Source organism: Saccostrea cucullata, unplaced genomic scaffold, assembly GCF_032062105.1.
Source record: "Saccostrea cucullata isolate Sc308-1 unplaced genomic scaffold, CSIRO_AGI_Scuc_v1 ctg134, whole genome shotgun sequence".
Classification (NCBI taxonomy): domain Eukaryota; kingdom Metazoa; phylum Mollusca; class Bivalvia; order Ostreida; family Ostreidae; genus Saccostrea; species Saccostrea cuccullata.
In genome coordinates, this window is record NW_026927214.1 from 151801 (window position 1) to 172052 (window position 20252).

The 20252-nt window shown below is 33.6% G+C and overlaps 2 protein-coding genes across 3 annotated transcripts in view; one reads left to right on the forward strand and one right to left on the reverse strand.

Moving 5' to 3' along the window:
• The window catches only part of LOC134273747 (uncharacterized), a 45157-nt gene extending 33715 nt beyond the window's left edge, over positions 1–11442 (reverse strand). Inside the window, exons 1-2 of one of the 2 annotated variants that reach the window (XM_062755961.1) lie at positions 11347–11442; positions 6487–6540 (exon numbers count right to left, since the gene is read on the reverse strand). The gene's annotated coding sequence lies outside the window, so the exon portion shown is untranslated. Of the gene's footprint in view, positions 1–2664; positions 2937–6486; positions 6541–11346 lie in introns of those variants that run through there. The other variant, XM_062755959.1, reaches the window with a different exon arrangement.
• A 2417-nt stretch (positions 11443–13859) lies between these two features.
• Positions 13860–18694, forward strand: LOC134273739 (large ribosomal subunit protein mL52-like). The gene is made up of 5 exons (XM_062755948.1): positions 13860–13929; positions 15910–16015; positions 16680–16747; positions 17519–17583; positions 18518–18694. Exons 1-5 carry the CDS (start codon positions 13893–13895, stop codon positions 18626–18628), a joined length of 387 nt encoding a protein of 128 aa, XP_062611932.1. The 5' UTR covers positions 13860–13892; the 3' UTR covers positions 18629–18694.
• Positions 18695–20252: the final 1558 nt, after the last annotated feature.

Genomic DNA, 20252 nt, shown 5'->3' on the forward strand with positions numbered 1-20252 from the left:
GAGCTTAAATTCAATAAAAGATAGAGAGCCAAAAGGGGTTTAACTCTTACAAACTTTTCTCTTCTTTGAAAATAAGTTTACATGTACTTGAGAATTAAAGACTCATTAATGGAAACAAAAGACTTCATAGTGTTCCAATAAAAAAGTTCTAAAAAAGCAGACTTAGCATAATTAACAAGATTTTTTTTCATTGCCAGATTTCAAAGCTGGCCAATATCTCTTGCAGGAAGAAAGGCATCACACTTCCTCACCAAGCTCGCCTCCAAATCAGCAGAATCAGTGACCGAAACTCAGACAAGCCCTCCAACAAATGGTTTTTATTGACTTCCAGAGTCAAATCTCTGAGAACTCTTGCCAGAATCATAATTCTTTAATGGAACTCATTTGCGTTTTTTGAAAAGAGAGATATTGGTTGGTTAAACAGGCTGTTTTCTGTCAAAAGTTAACAATATCCTCCAAGTTTCTCTGATTATAAACTTCAGTTTTAGTTACAATGATTCAATTTCAGATTCTGATTCCAGATTTCTATGTCTGGACAGACTGACACATGCATCATTATTATAGAGCAGGTAAAGGAACTCCATTAAATCAGTTATAATAGTCAAGCATGTCTGAAATGATAACTATTATGAGATAAAATAAACAAGAACAAAATTTTGCTTTTATTTTGTCATAAGATTCTAAAAGCCAAACCATTCTTTTTCTTTTTGAGTAGCTCATTTTTAGTCTTTAAAAGCTAAAAATCTTCACACATATAAATGAAGGAGTAAATGTTTCATATTAATAATCAAGTTACAATTCAAATTTGTCATTTCCTGAGAAATAAAATCTTTGGAGAAAGTTTTGTTTGCCTTACCATGCTTAAACTTCAGAGTTTTTTTCCCCTTCCGATAATTTTAAATCTCTGTTTTCTTGACCCCTTCCCACCTTCTGAATCAGAGAGAAACCAAACTCTAAACTCTGACCAGAAGGAACTCTACCAGGAAATGGAGCCCTATAATTCTACAGAAATTATCTCCCACAAAAAAACTTATTTCAAAACAGACATAGCATTGGATTTTAATCTGACAATGTTATCTAAATTTTCATGAAATTGTTCCAAAAACACAAAAGTTGCTTTAGGTAAGTCTTGAACACACATGCCATTTCCTTATCCCTTTCACCTGTTGATAAGCAGGTGCCTCAAGGGAAGTAACTCAGACTGTTATGACACTGTTCCTTACATTGATAAACACACCACACATCAAAGAGTACCATCAAATGTACTGAAATAAAATAACTTTAATATCAATACTTTAATATATTCCCCCCATATTCCTCCTGGGGCAGACAGATACTAAAGGTAATACATGTATTAGCAATTCCATCTTTCTAAAGGCAGGCTTAGAAAATATATTCTGAGAGAAAACTGAAATCTTTTAGGAAGTATACTTTCAGACTTAAAAGAACCTGGCTGATCAGGTAGAATTAAATCAATAAGTCTGAACACTTCATTTAAAAAATCAAACTGCTACATTGTTGAAAGTTTTGGTGAAAGTCACACAGGAGTTTTGAGACCTGAAACCACAAGACTTATTAAGGACTGAGGAATTTTTATAGGTGCCAGACACAAAAGACTAATTAGGCCCTAGTACCCACTGCATTGGAATCTACAATGGTCTGAGATATTCACAAATTACCAAATCTCTTAGGAGAAAATCTAATTAAGATTCAGCACAGACATTCTGGCATCCAATGTAAGAACTGGACATGATCTTGCATCCATTCCCAGATTTGTGTTCACAGAGTGTGAATAAATTGGAATAAATTATAGCGTGGTGTTAGAGGGTTTTTGGAAACTGGAGTACAGTTCTAAAGGGGTGTTACAAGTACTCAAAGAATATCAGAATTTTTTTCTAGTATATATGTACATTCATATTTATAATGTATAATGTTATCATCAATTCACTTTATCATGTTTATGACTTCTATTTAACAAGTCTTAGTGATGTAAATGATATCTGCTTTACTAAATTAAAGCACTCTTTGTGAGATTAGAACAGATCTGCTAATCATCAGTCAGTAACAGAATTAAGATGTTATATTGATCGAGTCCATTTAAAATTTGGATCAATAGTCCATATATAATACCCAAAATCAAAAATACTATAGATAAAATCTAAAGACTTAATAAAAAGCTCTGTACTTCATTATGCACTTAATGGTTGGGCAAAGTTTACATAAAGATGAGAGGTCCAATGCTAATGACTTTATCATGATTCTGTCTATCACTGCATTTTGTTATTTTACGGTATAACTATATATGTGCACATTTTGCAGCTGTTTTAATCTCACCTGCATAGTATAAAATTATTTTTTCTTTTAAAATTTTTTTTGGGGGGAAAAATATAAATTCAATAACTTACTGCATAGTTATCAATCCTTATAATGTTAACAATTCAATTCAATTAATTTTCATCCTAATGCTGAGTATAATTGTTCTAAAAGCATGTACCGGTAGTTCCAACAATTCTATATAGACATATCCTGCTTCAGCATGTATTAATAAATATGTATACCAATTTTTTTGAAATATTTCAAATAAAGGTACTTAATTTAAGTTAATTAATTAAAAAAATTGAGCATCATTTTTTGTGAAGTACTATTTAAGAGAACACGACCTACCATGTTATCAGGAAATCTGTGTTGGAAATCAGCTGTGAATCTGTCCCCCCACTTGTATCTTAGGATCGAGTCCAACTTGTATCTAGCGATGATCACGTCAAGAATCAGACTAAGCTATGACACACTTCCCCATTATCCTGCGTGTAATCTTATCTTTCTCTGTCCAACATCCAAAGACCAACTCTCAAACTGGAGTCAGGCCGGCCCTTATGGAAACACCGCCCCCCTAAATCTACTGCATAAGCAGATCATACCAAAAGACTGCTAAATCTCAAGATCTTCTAGTGCTCAGTTTTATCATTTAATTTTGTTAAGATTTACCTCGTCTTTGGTTTTTACAAATTGTATCTGTGAAGGTCAAGTGCAAAAAAAAAAAAACTTTCATAAACTGCATTGCTGTGACTTCAAAAGTTTATCAAGTCTAGAGTGTAAAAGTAAGTGTCTATATTAAATGTACTTGTGTTTGACATTCAAAAGATGTACTACGTCATGTGATTAGTATCATGATTATAATGATACCATTATCATAATGCATCAGAAAACCCAAAGTTTCCATACTAGGTGTTTTTTAAAAATTGGAAAGTTTCTGGAAATGTGAAAAAATTGATCAATATTCAACAAGCACTCCCGAAAATTGCAAAGTATAGAAAAGACACATTATTTCTTGTTTCCTGCCTAATTGATTAAAACAGACTTCCACTGTATTAGAAAGTAATTTTAACTAATTTATTAATTTTTAATTTTTCTTACAATTTTGAATTTTTTTCTTTCCTCACATTAAATTTCAAATTAATGCTCAACTAAAGATATAATAATATGCATTTAACTCCAAAGTCTGTCTTTTGCTGAAATAAAATTAAATTACATTTGAAATACACAAACATTTCTTTAAAGACCTAATTCTTTCAGATCAGTTGGAAATTGAATGTTATTTGAATGATTTTGTAACATTGATTTTAAATATAGGACACTATCTTTCTTCACAAACTGAACTAGAGAAATCCAACTCTATCCCAATAATCTTTTTTTTTATTTCTAAAATCATAAAATATAACTTTTGCTTTTGCTTAAAAACTGAAGATTAATTAAAAACCTCTAGCAAGAGGGAATTTTCTTTTATAGTAATTACTGTTTTCTTTATGATCGTTTTTTTTTTTTTTAATAGAAAGTTATACTGACTTTTAGACATAAAATCTACCTACAAGGTTAAAAAATATAGAGTTGTCTCTACATTTCTTGTTCATGTGTATAATAAATATCTTATATTTTACTTGCAACTGTAACAAAATTATAATATCAACTTTATTTACAAGGAAGAAAAAAAAAAGTTGGATATGCTTTTGTTTAAATTGCCTGCATGCATGTTCTTTAGAAGATGGATTTTACAGCATTTACTGAAGTTTTCTGCAGGGTCGTGTAAAGCTTTTTATAGACGACGACTTATTAACTTCTAAAAGTTGCACAAGACACTAATTGGAAAACTAGGAGACATAATTATATACTGTATTATAGTCCTGGATAAGGGAATTAGGGACAAAAATTAGTACATCGTAATGCTGATTGGATAAAACAGAATAAACGCTGTATTCTTTAATACTTGAAAGTCAATCATCGGAGAAAAGGACATGAATCAAACAAGTAACAATGACTGCACCTCGACCAAGCAGCGAAATTAAAAAAGAAAAACGGAGTCAATAGACTTGAGATTGGTGGGTGAGTTTTCCTGTGTGTAATGCTCCACTGAATCACTTCGTACCGATGACAACAGACGTCCAAACACTTCCTTCACAAGAAGCAGGATACCCCCTTGGCTTGGAGTTTCCTGTTTTTGTAAGGCACTTGTAAATTTCCAAGTGTCCCGGTTTGTGAGATTATAATAATGCCTTGTAACGCGATCATCACGAGCCAAAACCCTGTCATCCCTGCATCCTTGTACTAATTCTGTGGACAAATACGGCCTCAGTTCACGGGTTCTAAAGCCTCTTTTGTCCAAGGATGACCTTTTAAGAGTTGGTCAGAAATTTAAGGCTTTAATGGAAAATGAGAGGAAATGGCTCTAGATAGTTCTGCTCCACTAGTCAGACTCGTGTATAAATTGTCTGAACAATCTTATCTATTATTGTTTATTTAATATATGTCCTTTACTTCCTGTATCATTATAGGAAACATTTTTCACTTATTAAGATTAGAAATTGCTCGATTATAAGTACTTTTTTTTTTATTATCTTCAATAAGCATTCTGTGCAAAGGGTGACAACTCAAACATCAAAACTTCCTTAAACTATACAAACTCTCTCAAGCATTACTTTTAATATGTATTTTTTCTATAAGTTCTCTTATGACATTATTTATCACAACTCTCAGACACCATCTGGAGACATAATAGTTTTTTTTTTCAAAATACCATCCGAGCCTTGACATTTACTATAAAAACTTTCAGCGGTATAATGAGATTTTCTCCTACATGAGGGAGAGCCTAGTCTTCAGACATACAGGATGTTCAGTAACTGGTCAGGAAGTCAATTCAGACATGTATTCTGTACACCAACATTTCCTTACAGAATATCCTTCTCAATTCCATAACAGTTACAGCAAGCACCTTATAAACAATTGTTTACTTTTACCCAGTCTCAGCAAATGTAAAATGATTGCTTCACTTTTTATATACATTCTGCACTTTATCTTGTGACAACAACCAAAATTCAGCTAGTTTCTTCTGGCACATAAAAAAAACTCTCCAATAACCCAAAAATAAGTAGAGTCTCTTTATAATCTGCATAAATTGTACACAGAGAAAAAAAGGATGCTCTTACTTGAAAACTCTGACAATAATTTCACCATGCGATGCAAGAAAATATACCAAAGGTTTGGGTTTTTTTTTTAAAGAAGACCAAACTCCAAGGTTAACATCACAAGGTCAAAAAATAATCAAAAAAGTTCTTGTCAATAAGAAATACCTAAGTAAAATATGAAAATCCTATGAGCAACCATTCAAAAGTTTTAGGCAAGGTTGCAGTATTTTAAGTGTGGGTAAAACTCAAAGGTCAAGATCATGAAGAAAAATGTTAAAATTTGAAGAAAGATCTTGTTACAAGAAAAATACAAGAAATGTGAAACAAGAATGCCCTTACACCCAACATTCAAAGGAGATATCATAGGTTAACAATTTTTCAAAAGAAGGTCAATCTCAAAGGTTAAGGCCAAAAGGTTAAAAAAAAAAATGTCAGTACCCAGACATCTGGACACATTGAATATGCAGTCAAATATAAAAGCCCTAGCTCCGACTCTTCCAAATTTATGACAAAGGTTAAAGTTTGTTATAAATGTTTGCAAAAGTAGGCCACCTCCAAGGTCAAAGGGTCAAATATGTTGGTACCCAAAGAAAGGTCTTGTCACAATTTAAGGAATACAAATGTGAGATATGAAAGGCCTAGCAACAACCTCTGAAAAATTATGATCAAGACAAACAAACATACAGACAGACAAATGGACAGATCAAAAACTTCCAGTCATTGACCCCAACTATTTGATAACAGAGGCTATAAAATAAATATATTGCTATTTTGTCAAGGTACCAACTGATGGACCTTAAATCTAGACAAACTCTAAATGAGAATACATTCTATAGCCCCTTTATAAGTCTCCAAAATACATGTTAACAGGTAAGTTACATGCTTTATTAAACTACCCTAAAGCATGAAAGGGTACATGTTACCAATCCTCAATATCCAAAGCAAAATGGGCATTCTTCTGTCAATATTTTCTTCCCTGACAGAAATATGTTTTATAGACCTCAAAATAAAATAAACAGCGGTTACCTACCTTCTAGAAGATCAGAACATGCTGTCCACTAGCTTTCTGTATTCTTGCACACACCTAAAAATGTATAAATGCCCAAATTAACTTAAAAATTAACTTAACAATTAGTATAGTTTAGTGTATAAAAAAAGATGGTCATTCATGTCTTCAAGATGCCTCTGATAAAAATAAGTTATCTCCCCCTAGTCCATCAAAGATCAATACCTCTTTTTAAGTATTATTTAGAGAACGAGACGGGTTCTGTATCGTAGATACAAATTTGGGGGCGGAGACGAGTGCGCGAGCACGAGTCTCCACCCCCAAATTTGTATCTACGATACAGAACCTGTCGAGTTCTCTAAATGATTTGTGACACGATCAATCAAAAATAGCTCCGCCCACTTAACTTTGCAGCATCCAAACTTCCGCCCGAGTTCTGTAGATGAGGCCCCGACGGGGAGTACGCATCCGCAGTATATATATTTCCACGGAAAACGTAAAATTCGGTCAGTTTAGTTTTGACAATTTAACGGAGTAGACGTAATCGAGTGATAGTCAGTCTTAATGGATATAAGGTGGAGGATTTAACAGTCATTGTTGTGATCTATTAAATTGAAGATGGGGATTTATCATAAATTTATTTCACTGAGGGGTCTTAAAATCCCGGTTTATCTAGATTAACAAAAACAGGATTTACAGAAAGTTCTTCGATGGACTTTGATGTCACGGATTTTTATTTTCAAATTGAATTGCAACATTAAAAAGGAAGTGAAAGAGACGTGTGACTGTCGTCAGCGAGAAGGATTTCAAAAAATAAAAATGCGGAAAAAATGGACTTGAATGATTTTGCACGCAGAAAAGTGAATGTTTTCCTTTATTGCGAATTTTCCGTTTCGTTCGGATCGAAATTACGTACAGAGGATGTTTTCCGTTATTGCGAATTTTCCTTGCACTTTGGATCGAAATTACGTGTAGATTCTGTGTGGAATAAGTTTTTAAAAAGTGATTGAGAAATTTTGACATTTTACATTCTCAGGAAAATACCGGGTATTTCTCCAAAATTTATAATAGGAAAACATCAGCATTTACTATTTGTACGTGCTTTCGCTAAATTGAATCAGATTTATTTTTAGACTGTGCTGTATTTTAGATACAATACTGTATACAGGGCTAATACAGAACGGAAAGAAGCTCCGCCCACCACAGCCCCGTTCTGTATTGCTAATACAGAACAGTAAACTTCAAAGAAAAATACCGCTATCGTGTCACAAAATAAGAATTAAAAAACTTCATTTTGAAATCAGTTTCTGCCAAGTTGGTTAAAATGGGTTGATTTGCTGTAGAGAATAATGTTAGAGAAAACAGCTAGAGTACCTTATGTTCAGGTAGAAATCACTTGTACATAACAGTAACATGTTATAGATTTATATTCTTTAAAACAAGGAAGATTTTCTTTCACTCCTAGCTTGATATAAGTGTAGCTTCTTTATTTAATGTTCTTTCATATTAATTTTTGTAAATTATATCCTTATATCAATATGGGTGAAACTAGAGGTACTGTGAGAACTGTCAGCTTACTCAATGATACCCCCGCATCCCATACCATTATAATGGCAAAGTCCATGTTTTGCTTCGGGAGACACGAAAAAAGTGTCAGATCAAAAAACAAAATAGGTGGTGCATAATAGCATTCTGTAATAAAGAATCTTTGAAAGTATCATAAAACTTTTATTCAGAGGTATAGGAGGGGTTGGGGATAAGGGATGGGTACCCTTCATTATAGAAAGAATGGTAGTATCCATGTCTTGCTATGGAAAACCAGAAATATATGTTCAATCAAAAGTAAAATACAGACGGACGTATGGACGGACATCCCCATCACTATATACCCTCCCACTTTTCAAGAGGGGGTATAAATATACCTTCAAAGATCATTATTATACCCCCCACTTGAAAAGTTGGAAGGTGTATACCGGTAGTGATCGGGATGTCTGTCTGTCTGTCCATCTGTCTGTAGGTCTGTATGTCCTTCCTTCCATTCCTCTGTTACACTTTGGGGTACCCATCTCTTATCCGCAACTTTTACCACTGAATGAAATTTATACTTTTGTTGATTCTTTATTATACCCTCCCCTTGAAAAGTGGGAGGATATATAGTGATTGGGATGTCTGTCTGTACATCCATCCATCAGTTACGCTTTGGGATACCTACCTCTTATCTGCAACTCCTCTCATACCACTGAATGAAATTTAATTAAACTTTCACAGAATCTTTGTTACATAGCACAGGTACTTGTGGACAGGACACCCCCCCCCTCCCCTATATACACCCCTGGTCAAATTTTTTTTTTTTCTTTTTTTGTTATGAATTATGTTTCTAATACTTATTTACAACGTATTCCATATGAAAAGTCCAAAAAATAACATAGATTTAACGATTACTCTATTTTATAATACCAGGGTATGACTTTTTTAGTAAATCGTTAAATCTATGTTATTTTTGGATTTTTCACATGGAATACGTTGTAAATAAGTACTAGAAACATAATTCATGACCAAAAAAAAATAAAAATATTTTGACCAGGGGTGTATATAGGGGAGGAGGGGTCCTGTCCACAAGTACCTGTGTTACATAGTGCCATTGTGCACCTCCTATTTTACTTGTTGTTCATACACTTATTTAGAGTCTCCCAGAGCAAAACATGGACTTTGCCATTATAACCATATAATGGGAGGTGGGGGGGGGTATCATTTAGTGAGCTCAGTCAGATGATGATTGCTCATAGTACCTCTAGTTACATAATGCTAGTGCATCTCCTATTTTACTTTTTTTGATCAGAGACTTATTCCAGTTCTCCCAGAGCAGAACACGGACTTTGCCATTATAAACATATGGGAGGCAGGGGCATCATCTAGTGAGATCATAGCTCACAGTCCCTCTAGATTTTTAAATTGTATTTATCTCATTTTAATAAGGGTGTTAAGCATTCTGAAGGGTAAGTAGGCTTTTTCAAGAATTTTACATAATTTGCCGAGATTTGTGAATCTTAACATACAGTTGAATAGTAATTTAAATTGCAATTAGGCCACAAATGAAGCAGGAGTAGCATTTGAAAGTATTTCAAAGAAACTTTGATTCTAAGTTACCATGGCAACACTATCTATTTAAATCAAAATCTGAGATGTTATTGTGTATCTAAGTCATTCGTGTAGTCTACTTGTGTGCAAAGTTATTTTCAAATCAGACCAAAATTGTAGGAGGAATAGAGTTTTAAAAGATTTCATAGAAAATTCTACCTTTAGTAACCATAGCAACCTGTTCATCAAAATCAAAAACTGATACAGTGTACATAGAATCATGTATCTAAGTGTACTGTAAATCACATTTTATTCGCGAGAACTTTATTTTCGCTTAATTACGCGAGACAATGCGTTCGCGAAAATTTAATTCTCGCTTATAAAAGTATTCCTTACGATTATATATTGGAATAACAACTATTCGTGAAATTATGTCTCACTTACAAAGAGTCAATGACAATCTCGCGTAAATAAGGTGTCGCGAAAATTTAGTGAGACAGCGCTAAATCAAATCTATGCTAACTTGTTGAAAATTGAATTTCCACCAAATATCGTACACGTCAAATGTAATACATTTACAGTAACTAACTATATAAGCATCAATGTTCTGCCTATAAACAGCAGAATCAATCGCTCCCATAAAGAAGAGGCAGATGTTACAGAACTTCAATTTCCGACTCAAATTTTGTCATAAAACACCCCAAACACATGAGAACTGGATACTTGATTCAATGTGTCGCACTGTTACTTCTGACAGCAGCTGGGCTGGACTAGAAACGGAGTATTTTGGAACTTCCCTAGATGTATTTGACCAGAATGTCAAAACAAATAAAGAATTGCAAACAAAAGTACAAAGTCAATACAAAATTTATTTAAACAATTCTTGAAAAAACTTCCGAAATACGTGCCAAAATCTACTATAAAACATTTTATCCAGAACAATCAATACCAATCCCGCTTTGTATAGCTCAATTCCTTATTGATTCTATAATCCAGTGCACAGAGCTGTGTGCAACAGGTGCCACAGCAACTCTGACTCTAGCAAAGTGGAACTTTGCTGTCATTTAGAACATTGCCAAAAGAGCCAGTCAGGTATTAGCCCCAAAACATATAACATAAATAACACTTCTGGTCAGTCCTGTCCAATATTCAATGTCTTCACCTTTGTCAGTCTATGGCCATTTGTTCTATCTATTCACCACACCCTACCTTTAAAAAATCTGAATGTTTTCAGAACTAAAAGATAAGCCTTTAAATTGGCTGATTAAACAAGCCTTTCCTGTCCAAATTTAAATGGCACTGCATTCTGATAATTCAAAGAACTTGCCAACAAGGTAATATAAAGCCAGACATCTTACCATTGGACCTTTCTCTGTGACAGGTCCCCAATTCTCCATACCTGTTTATTGCCCTCAGTACCGAGAAGGACCATAAAAAGATATAAATAGAATGTCTGCAATAAATCTTTGGCAATTACTTAACTTCCAGAAATGGGTGCCAAAGTTTAAATGCTCAAATACAAGCATTCCATATTTGGAGAATCATTAAACACGTATGGAAATTGTATATGTTTAATATTTCATATGTAAGCTCTTACACTGTTCCAAACAGGAAATGTATAGTATTTACAGCAGAACACAAGCCAAACGATGTGGAAATATACTCGACTGTTACCGCAGATTTCTGAATAAGATGCTCGCTCAAGTATGAAACTTTGGAAATTAGTTCTAACACTTTACCCGCGTGATATTTCTTTGTCGATGTTGACAAATTCCACAACTTTGGTCAATTAAACAATACACTTACCAAGTAGGTAGATGTTCGATGTTAAGATTTCGCCTTCCTGTGATCAAATCTATGTCGACTTGATGTCGTGATAGTTATAAATCGGCGACGAATAGGATTTTCTGCTACAGGCGAAATTCCTTCTCTGCGTTGTAAACCGTGATAAATAGTTGGTTTGCGAACGACAGAGGGCGCGATTTCTCTCAGAACGACAATATTCTACTAAAAATGGTAAAAACTGACTTAAACTTTGCACCTATGACAATTTCTTCTATTACCATATGTTCACCAAAAAATATTAATTCGGCAGACTATGTAAAGCATGCTAACTGTGCTCGACATTGGCACCAATTACCAGAATTACAGCTGGCAAACAATTACTCAGCTCAGGGTTTTCGCAGCCATATACTACTGGGATATAATTGAGGATATTAATTTTGGAGTCAGCAGAATATAAGATTTTCTATAATAATGTAGTCCAAATGTGTAATTTCTAGACATATTCTCTGTGCATGAACATGACCATAACTATGATATGAATTTATAACTATCTTACATCATAGATCATATTACTTGATCATTAATAGATTCTATAAACGAGTTGATTCTTTTTTTTTTACTTCAGTATCTTATAGGCCTAGGCATAAAGTCCAACTTGTCCGATAGGCTATTTAAAAAAAAAAAGAACACAAGTTTTTTTTATTTTAAATTCTCGCGCTTTCAAACTAGCCGTATGAAGGGTTTTGACTTTTAAAATGTTGCAGAATGCAAGTACAGAGTATCGTACCTAGTCATACAAAAATTATTCATTATACTGTTACTGATTCACTAAAAATATTGAGACAGAGAGAGACAGAGAGAGAGAGAGAAGAAAACGAAATGAGAAACGTTTTGCATATAGGGAGGAGGGCTTGTGAAATCAATGTGGCCTAAAATTCGCATTCGCATTTGTGAAATTTTGCTTCCTAATAGATTTCAATTTACCCGGAGAGGAATAGGCTAGTTTTTGTCGTGTCCGTCCGTCTGTCTGTCTGTTTGTCTGCAAAAACTTTTAAAACCTTGCCAATAACTTTTGGTTTAGTGGAGCTATGACTTTCATGTTTCACATGTGTACATTCCGTTTTGACAAGATCTTTCTTTGGGTACCACCAAATATGGCCTTTTGGCCTTGTCCTTGAAGTTTGACCCACTCTTACACAAAATTCCAAACTTTTACTTTAGTCATAACTTTTGAACGGTAGATACATGCTGCAAATATTTATTTTTGTGGCAAGGGCTTTTATTGTAAACTAACAACGTTAACTTTGACCTTTTGACCTGTGGAATTTCCGTACTTATGAAAGAACTTTAACCTTGGACATAACTTTTGAACGGTAAGGGTGAGGGCTTTCATACTTCACATATGTACTAGTAATCATTGTGAGAAGAGCCTTTATTAGATATACTAAGAACTTTGACCCTTTGACCTTGGAGTTTGACTTACTTTTAAAAACTTTAATCGTGGCCATAATTTTTGAACAGTTAAGGCTAAGGTTTTCATACTTCACATATCAAAAACTTATCCTTGGGCATAACTTTTGAACAGGTGGTGCAAGGGTTTTCATATTTCACCATCGTATTTTTGTGAAAAAAATCGAAAAGTTTAATCTTCGCTTTTAGTCATACGAGGGCATCGTATTTGAAAGGGCAGCCCCCCCCCCCTCTCTTGTAGGAAGCAATCTCATCAATCGTGTTTATTGAGGGGGCACAAGCATAGCAGTACATAATTATGTTATCTATGGTACTCTATATATTGGCAAAATTATTGGGGGGGGGGGGGTCCATACGGCCATGAAAGGGGGGAGGGAGAAAAAATATCTACTGTAAAAAAAAAATGTCCAAAAAATCCTACATGTATAGTTCTGTGTTTCACGCGAGGAAGAAGCGAAATCGGCTAAATTTTATTCATACATTTACACGTAGCAACAGGGGGGCCAGGGGGGTCTGCCCCCCCCCTCCACTTTTTTTCCCAACATTACTTTAACTGTTGGAAATGTTCATTGAAAGGCTGGTTGGCTCCCCTACCTTATTCTACAGGAAATGAGATCAGGGAAAATGTAGTATAGAAAGCAAAAAAAAAAAAATTGGTACTGAAAGAAGTTGGCATTGGAAAAAGTTGGCTTTTAACCCCCCCCCCCCCCCCACCCCCCCCCCCCCCCCCCCCCCCCCACACACACACACACGCGAAATAGGAATTTCGAGTCTGGGCAATTTTCCTTTTTTGTATTTTTTGCTTGTCAACTTTTTACGGTAAGTCAAAAAAAAAATTCTCTGCCTGCCCCCCCCCTCCTTCCAAAAACGACGCTACGTGGCTGCATTGCCCTAGTTTGACTATATCAAAGAGTTGGGAAGGGACAGTTAGCCTTAAAATCATGAATATCTTCAAAGTTAAGAAATAATGTTTTTTCTTTCATTTGGTTTCAAAATTGTGCCATATTCAGTCTGAAGAATCCGGACTTGTTAATTCAGGACCAGATTCGACTTTACAATTATCTAGCACAGTCTGTTTCCTGTGTGAATTTTAGGCAATGTGTGGATGCACAGCGGCTACAAAAATGCTTCTTGGTGGGTATTAACGACAACAGATTAATTAAACGGACTATCATCCGAATCTGGAATAAAATTTTACCATGACAATGATGACTTTTAATTTAAAATTTAAGGATATCTGAGAGAGAATTGATTTTACCTCTTTACACCGCGCAACTTTGACCTTGTGCAAAATGTATTGCAATGCTACCTTTTTAGTGAAGAGTGATAATTTTTACGATATATTTGATGATATCTAATGGTTTATAGTGTACCTTATATCTTATTATACCTTACTGTATACCTGTATATATTTCCTTTAGCACTTCATTCAAACAGCACAGATTGATTATCAAGAAAAAATGAAAGTTCAGTTTATTTGACAGATATTTTCAAAAAGTCAAGCAAATTAAACATTGTTTGAGGTATCAAGTCAGTGTTTACAGTTATGTGGTCTTTTTCAAATTTCATACTGCATGCATAAGATTCTCTCTATCCACCAGGAGAGTGTTAGTGGATAATGACTTGTAGGGATCACTTTTTTTTTTGGCGCTAAATATTTGTAAATGGCGCACAAAAAAATTAGAAAGGGGTCAGTCTGGTGCATGTCTTACAGATATGGCGCTATAAGATGCAAAACTGTGGGTCAAAACTCTTATCTTGGTGCATTTTAAGACCGTTTTCCAACTGACAGATTGTATTCATGACGTATCTGAGCATATTGTTACTTCGTTCAATCAGACTCTTTGTAGTTGCGTATGTTCTTTACACCAGCAGAGTGTCTAGTGATCAAGACTAAAATCGGAATTGTACATGAATAGTTTCTTCGTTTAGATTACACTACTAGAAATTTTTTACCGAATACTGAGTCAATTATATTTATTAAAATTATATGTAATGATTTAAATAATAAACATATGAAAGTAATACTCCAGTATGTAATATGTGAATATTTTTTAAAACTTTGATTATTTATTTCGAAACAAAACAAGTACAAGTTACTCATTGTGTATCCAGACACTTGAAAAAATGCCTCCAAAGCGAAAATTGGTAGTGGGCCAACTTACCCAAAACAACGAAAGCTTTCGTTTGTTTTACAAATAAAATTACGGAAACTTTTTCATTCCCATACTCGGCAGAGGTCTCTGATTAAGAAGAAATGAGTCCAAGACGTTGATTTTCCTGATATCAACGGCAACGATGTTTGTCATTTCCATCCAAGTGGCTAACTTTGCACATTTATTTAAAAATTTGATTAGACGGGACTAAATTGTTTTGCAAACAAATAAAAATTTTCTCATTTCATTTTTTTAAAGATTTTGCTCCAGTTCTTTGCATACAAAACCAGTCCCTACCATTTGAACCAAATTTAATCTGCAACTGCCCCAGGTCTGTTGTAGAGAAATGTGCATGTAAGTTTGCATCCTTTATAGTTTAGCTCTTCAACAACTATCGAGAACTAAATCGATAAAATCAAAGGGGCGAGGAATTAACTTAGGTATTCTGTTTATCAATTACATTTATACTCTGTTGTATGAAGTCTAAAACAATTCTCCAATATGACATTTTTCAGTACTGAGATGAAATTAAAAAAAAAATTTCTTTTATATTTATATTATTCATTTTATTTAAAAAAAAATGAAATTGGTTGTTCAGAAATGCATTTAAAAACCTTAAAGATATCAAATTTACTTGAAATTTATATAAAATAGCAAGGAAAATCAATTTTTATTCCCCTGATTTAATGCGGCATGGGCCATTGGCCCATCAACATTAAAATCCAGAGTGATCCCTGACTTGTAAAACTTTTTTTCATAAAAAGATTGTATAACATCACAGTGGGATAAAATATAGTACATGTACCCACTCTTTGAGTATTTGTTTCCCATCTTGAAGCATGATATTCCTGATTAACCATATAGTTTACAAATGCAAAGCTAACCCCCTCTCTCCCAGAATAAAAGATGGGACAATAATTATACTTTAAAATGTGAAATATGAACATTATATTTATAGGGATTTGTCCAAGGCAAAGCTTCTCGACAACTGCGTGTAGCTTAAACAGGTTCAGGAGTCAGAAAAAATTACTATCCAAAGGCTTTGGAGCAAAATGGAGAATTGCGTGAGAGTTGATTTTACTTTGTTCTTTGTTTAGGCCTAAAAAAAAATTATGATGTTTCCTGTAACCCGACCGACCCATTCAATTTATCCCTGGGTGGATTTTTTTCTGACAAATGGCAAAACTGCTTTTGATCAATCAGCTGATTCCAATTATTTTAAAAAAAAAATTAGCTTGTAGCTTAACTTGAGACATAAAATATGTCAACCTAGTTTACATTTACCTTAAATATAAAGAGTAATCATTGTAGTATTGTAACAACAATTTCCCCACACAACTTTTTAAAGTTCGGTTTCTGCCGCTAGGCAGAAATATTTTAGATACCATGTTGGGTGTCCACTGTAAATATGACACCTGGTATATTCAGTCCGGGGATGTTTAACCATTCATAAAAAAAAAAAAGAAAAAAGAATTCCCGACCTACCGACCCTTAATTTTTTGGGAATGTTTCAGGAAATAAACATACATGTATTTTTTTTAAGCCTTATTGTTTGAAAAAAGAAAGGTCATTTAATTAACAAATATCTCTTAAAGGAATATTAAAATATTAAGTTAACCAATTTATATAATGTAAAAGGTAAAAAAAAAATTAATCCTGCATTTAGCGGCATTTAGGTGTCTTCAACATTAAATATGATGTATGTATTTAAAAAACTTTCTTTTCAAGAAATGGAAAGGCATTGGATAATAAGAAATATGGTCCTTTGACAGATCTTCCAGATTACTCATTCCTAGGTAACAAAAGAACTATATGCGGTATTAACCAACATTTGCCCCCCAAAATCAAACTTTGATGGAGTAATATTTAATTAAGTCCTTAAACAGGGGGTATATGCTGACTTCAAAGCACTGAATAATTTTAAGTAATAACTCATATGTACGTAATGACGTCACAATATGACGTAATTTCAGTTTTTTATGAATTTTGCAGAAAAATGTACATATTTCGTGATATTTTAAATAAAAGTCACCGAGCGCATGTGTGTTCAGGATAAATATTTTGATATAATGTGTAGAATGTAATATCAATGAAATAAATATTGTTCACTGAACACACATCCTCTATAAATTTTAAATCTTAAATTGTTGAAATTTTGTCCATTATGTTTTGAAAAAGGATATAAAATGTAGTTTGTGACGTCATAAAATACAGAAATTGTAAATACACTGCTCTGGAACTGTAATATTTTCTGTTAACTTATATTTCTCGTACAATTTATTGAATTCAGCACATTTAGAATTTTTCAAAATTTGAAGGGCAAACATATGCAGTATACCGCATATAGTTCTTTGAAAGACATTCCTTTAATATGCTTAATAAAAATTAATGCCATGCCATACAGAACAGAAAAATGCTTGAAATGTTCCACAAGAGTTTATATTTTTCCATATATTGTTTAAATATTGACTGAAATATCACTGAATCAGTTAAAATTTCTAGATAATTTATCCATCAATCTTCTAACCAATCAAATCAAATCTAATCAATCAATCATTTCTTTGTAGATGGAAGACCTGCACCACTGACAACGGCACAACAGAAGAGACTAGAAGACAGACAACAAATAGCTGTAAGTGTCACTGTCTTTGTCTTATTTAATTAGAGACTTTTAGTTTACCTCATTAAAGTCATGGAAGGTTCACATGTAGAAATTGTGTCAGCTTCACTGTTGGTGTTGACATTTTAAGGAAAATTGCATTTGAATAAATCAGTATTCCACTTAAACATACATGAATATATTCCTTACCCAGATAAGTATATAATGACTTTTCACAACATAACAGTATATATGACATTGACTTCATTATTGAGTTATTGCTTAATTTCTTTCTTTTTTTTTTTGACATAATATTAATTCTAAACTTTAATTTTTATAGCAATTGAAAAAATCTAAATATCAATTAAAAAAACACAACATTTACGATATATTTGCCAAATTTCAAGCAAATTGGTTGTCAACAATTTTAGATGTTTGCATTTTAGTACATCATTGTGATAATTATATTGATATTCCAAAACAAACTTTGAGGTTACACCGTAAAACTCAGCACACAAAGGGTTAAATTCATTTAAATAAATAAATAATTTAAATTGAATGTGAATCAAATTAATGATGATCTATAAATTTATCAATTTCTTTATCTGACCTAAATTCTGTGCAAGAATGCAGATTAAACTTTTGGAGTAGGTCCTTTTTTTATACAACTTGACCAAATTACCAGTAGCATACTTTTTGGGTCAGCTCACCTTTAAACTTACTTAAAAATTATCTCTTGAAAGAGGAAAATATAACAAACTGTGATCAGGTTCATAAACCCTGTGAACAATATGGAACAAGAAAAGGGTAAAGCACCAGAGGTGGGATCAGGTGCCTTGGTGGGAGATTTTGTCTATAACTTGTAGATGACATTTTTTGAGGTGGGCTTTGTAATCATTCAGTATCTCACTGAGTTCATAATTTTTAGATGCTTTGATTCTCAAACATAATCATTTTTTTTTATCAGGCAAGAGTACACGAATTGATGGGGGAACTTAATTTTGCCAAAGAGCGACACAGAACAAGAATGGCCAATAAACAGATAGAAAAACCATTTCCACTGAAGCCCAAATCCTGATAGGTTATATTTTACCTAGCTTATGTATATGTTTTGTTGTTTTGTAAATAAATACAGTTAACATATTTTCTTTTTTTTCCAAAGCACATTAATTATCACATCTAGAATTCTTTCCAAGTTGAAGAGAACTGAATTTATTCACGCCACTAGCCTCAGTGATTTTCATTCATTGTATCCAAAATATGCTTGATATATTTTTTTAGCTAACCTGAGCCAATTTTAATACCCTGTAATTAGGATGTCTAAAGTAGAGGAATAAATTCATTATAATGCATAAAATATCTAGAAAAGCAAGACTGAAAGTCTCCTGATACTGAAGCATTCCCATGGAGGGGGGGGGATAGGTCATAACCTCTTGAAGGAGAGATCAAAAGATAAGGAAAACCAGGTCAAATGTTACTCAGGTGAGCATTGTGAGCCTCTTGGCGAATTCTCTGTTAACCATTTGATTCATGATGTTGGATTTTAACTATTTTGAATACACTATGAATAGGGGTGTTTTTTGTTTTTGTTCCTTTTTTCTGTGAAGTCCTTACACTACATTGCAAAATTTGCAAATTTTAAAGCTTTTTCACATAGAATATAGTGTTTGAAATAGTTGTTTTTAAAGACAGCATTTTTTAAATAAAACAAGAGGCCCAGGGGCCACATCGCTCACCTGAGCAATTGTCTAGGAAAAAACACATATCAGATCAGAACTGAAAGTTTACTGAGGGTGGGGGAGGTGGGGGCTTGACCCCCTCCTTAACCCCCTTGATAAGGGGAACAAACTAGAATCTACACTACCTTAGGAAGTCCCTATAAATATCACTAAGCATGACTTTGAAGTACTTGAAAAGAAGATTTTAAAAGATTTCCCTATATATTCCTATGTAAAATAAACAAATATATTTGGAAGGCCTACCCCTGGGGTATAAATGTTTGAACAAATTAAATCTACACTATAAATGCATGATTCCACATGACAAAATCTTTCCTGGCCCAGTGGTTCTTGAGAAGATTTTTAAAGATTTTTCCTATATATTCCTATGTAAAACTTTGTGGACATTTGGCCCCACCCTACCCCCGGGGGTCATGATTTGAACAAATTTAAATCTACACTACCTGAGGATGATTCCACATGAGTTTCATCTTTCCTGGCCCAGTGGTTCTTGAGAAGAAGATATTTAAAGATGTTTCCTATATATTCCTATGTAAAACTTTGATCAGCCATTTTGGCCCCCACCCTACTCCCGGGGGTCATGATTTGTAAAAACTTGAATCTACACTACCTGAGGATAATTCCACAAGAGTTTCATCTTTCCTGGCCCAGTGGTTCTTGAGAAGAAGATTTTTTAACAAGAGGCCCACGGGCCTTATAGGTCACCTAAGGGTCATGTAACAACTTTTAACAATTGAATTTATTTCGTGTTTTAAACCAGAGGCCATGAAATTCATAATTTTTAAAGAGGCACTATTGCTTATCATAATTATACACTTACCATGCTTACTCTAGTTACTTAATACCCAGACGTAGATCAAAGTAACAAAGAGAAAAATGCACTTACACTTTATAACCATTTATGCACCTCACCCCAAAGGAACCACTAACCCTGGGGCCATTTATTTCAAAATTTTGGAAATT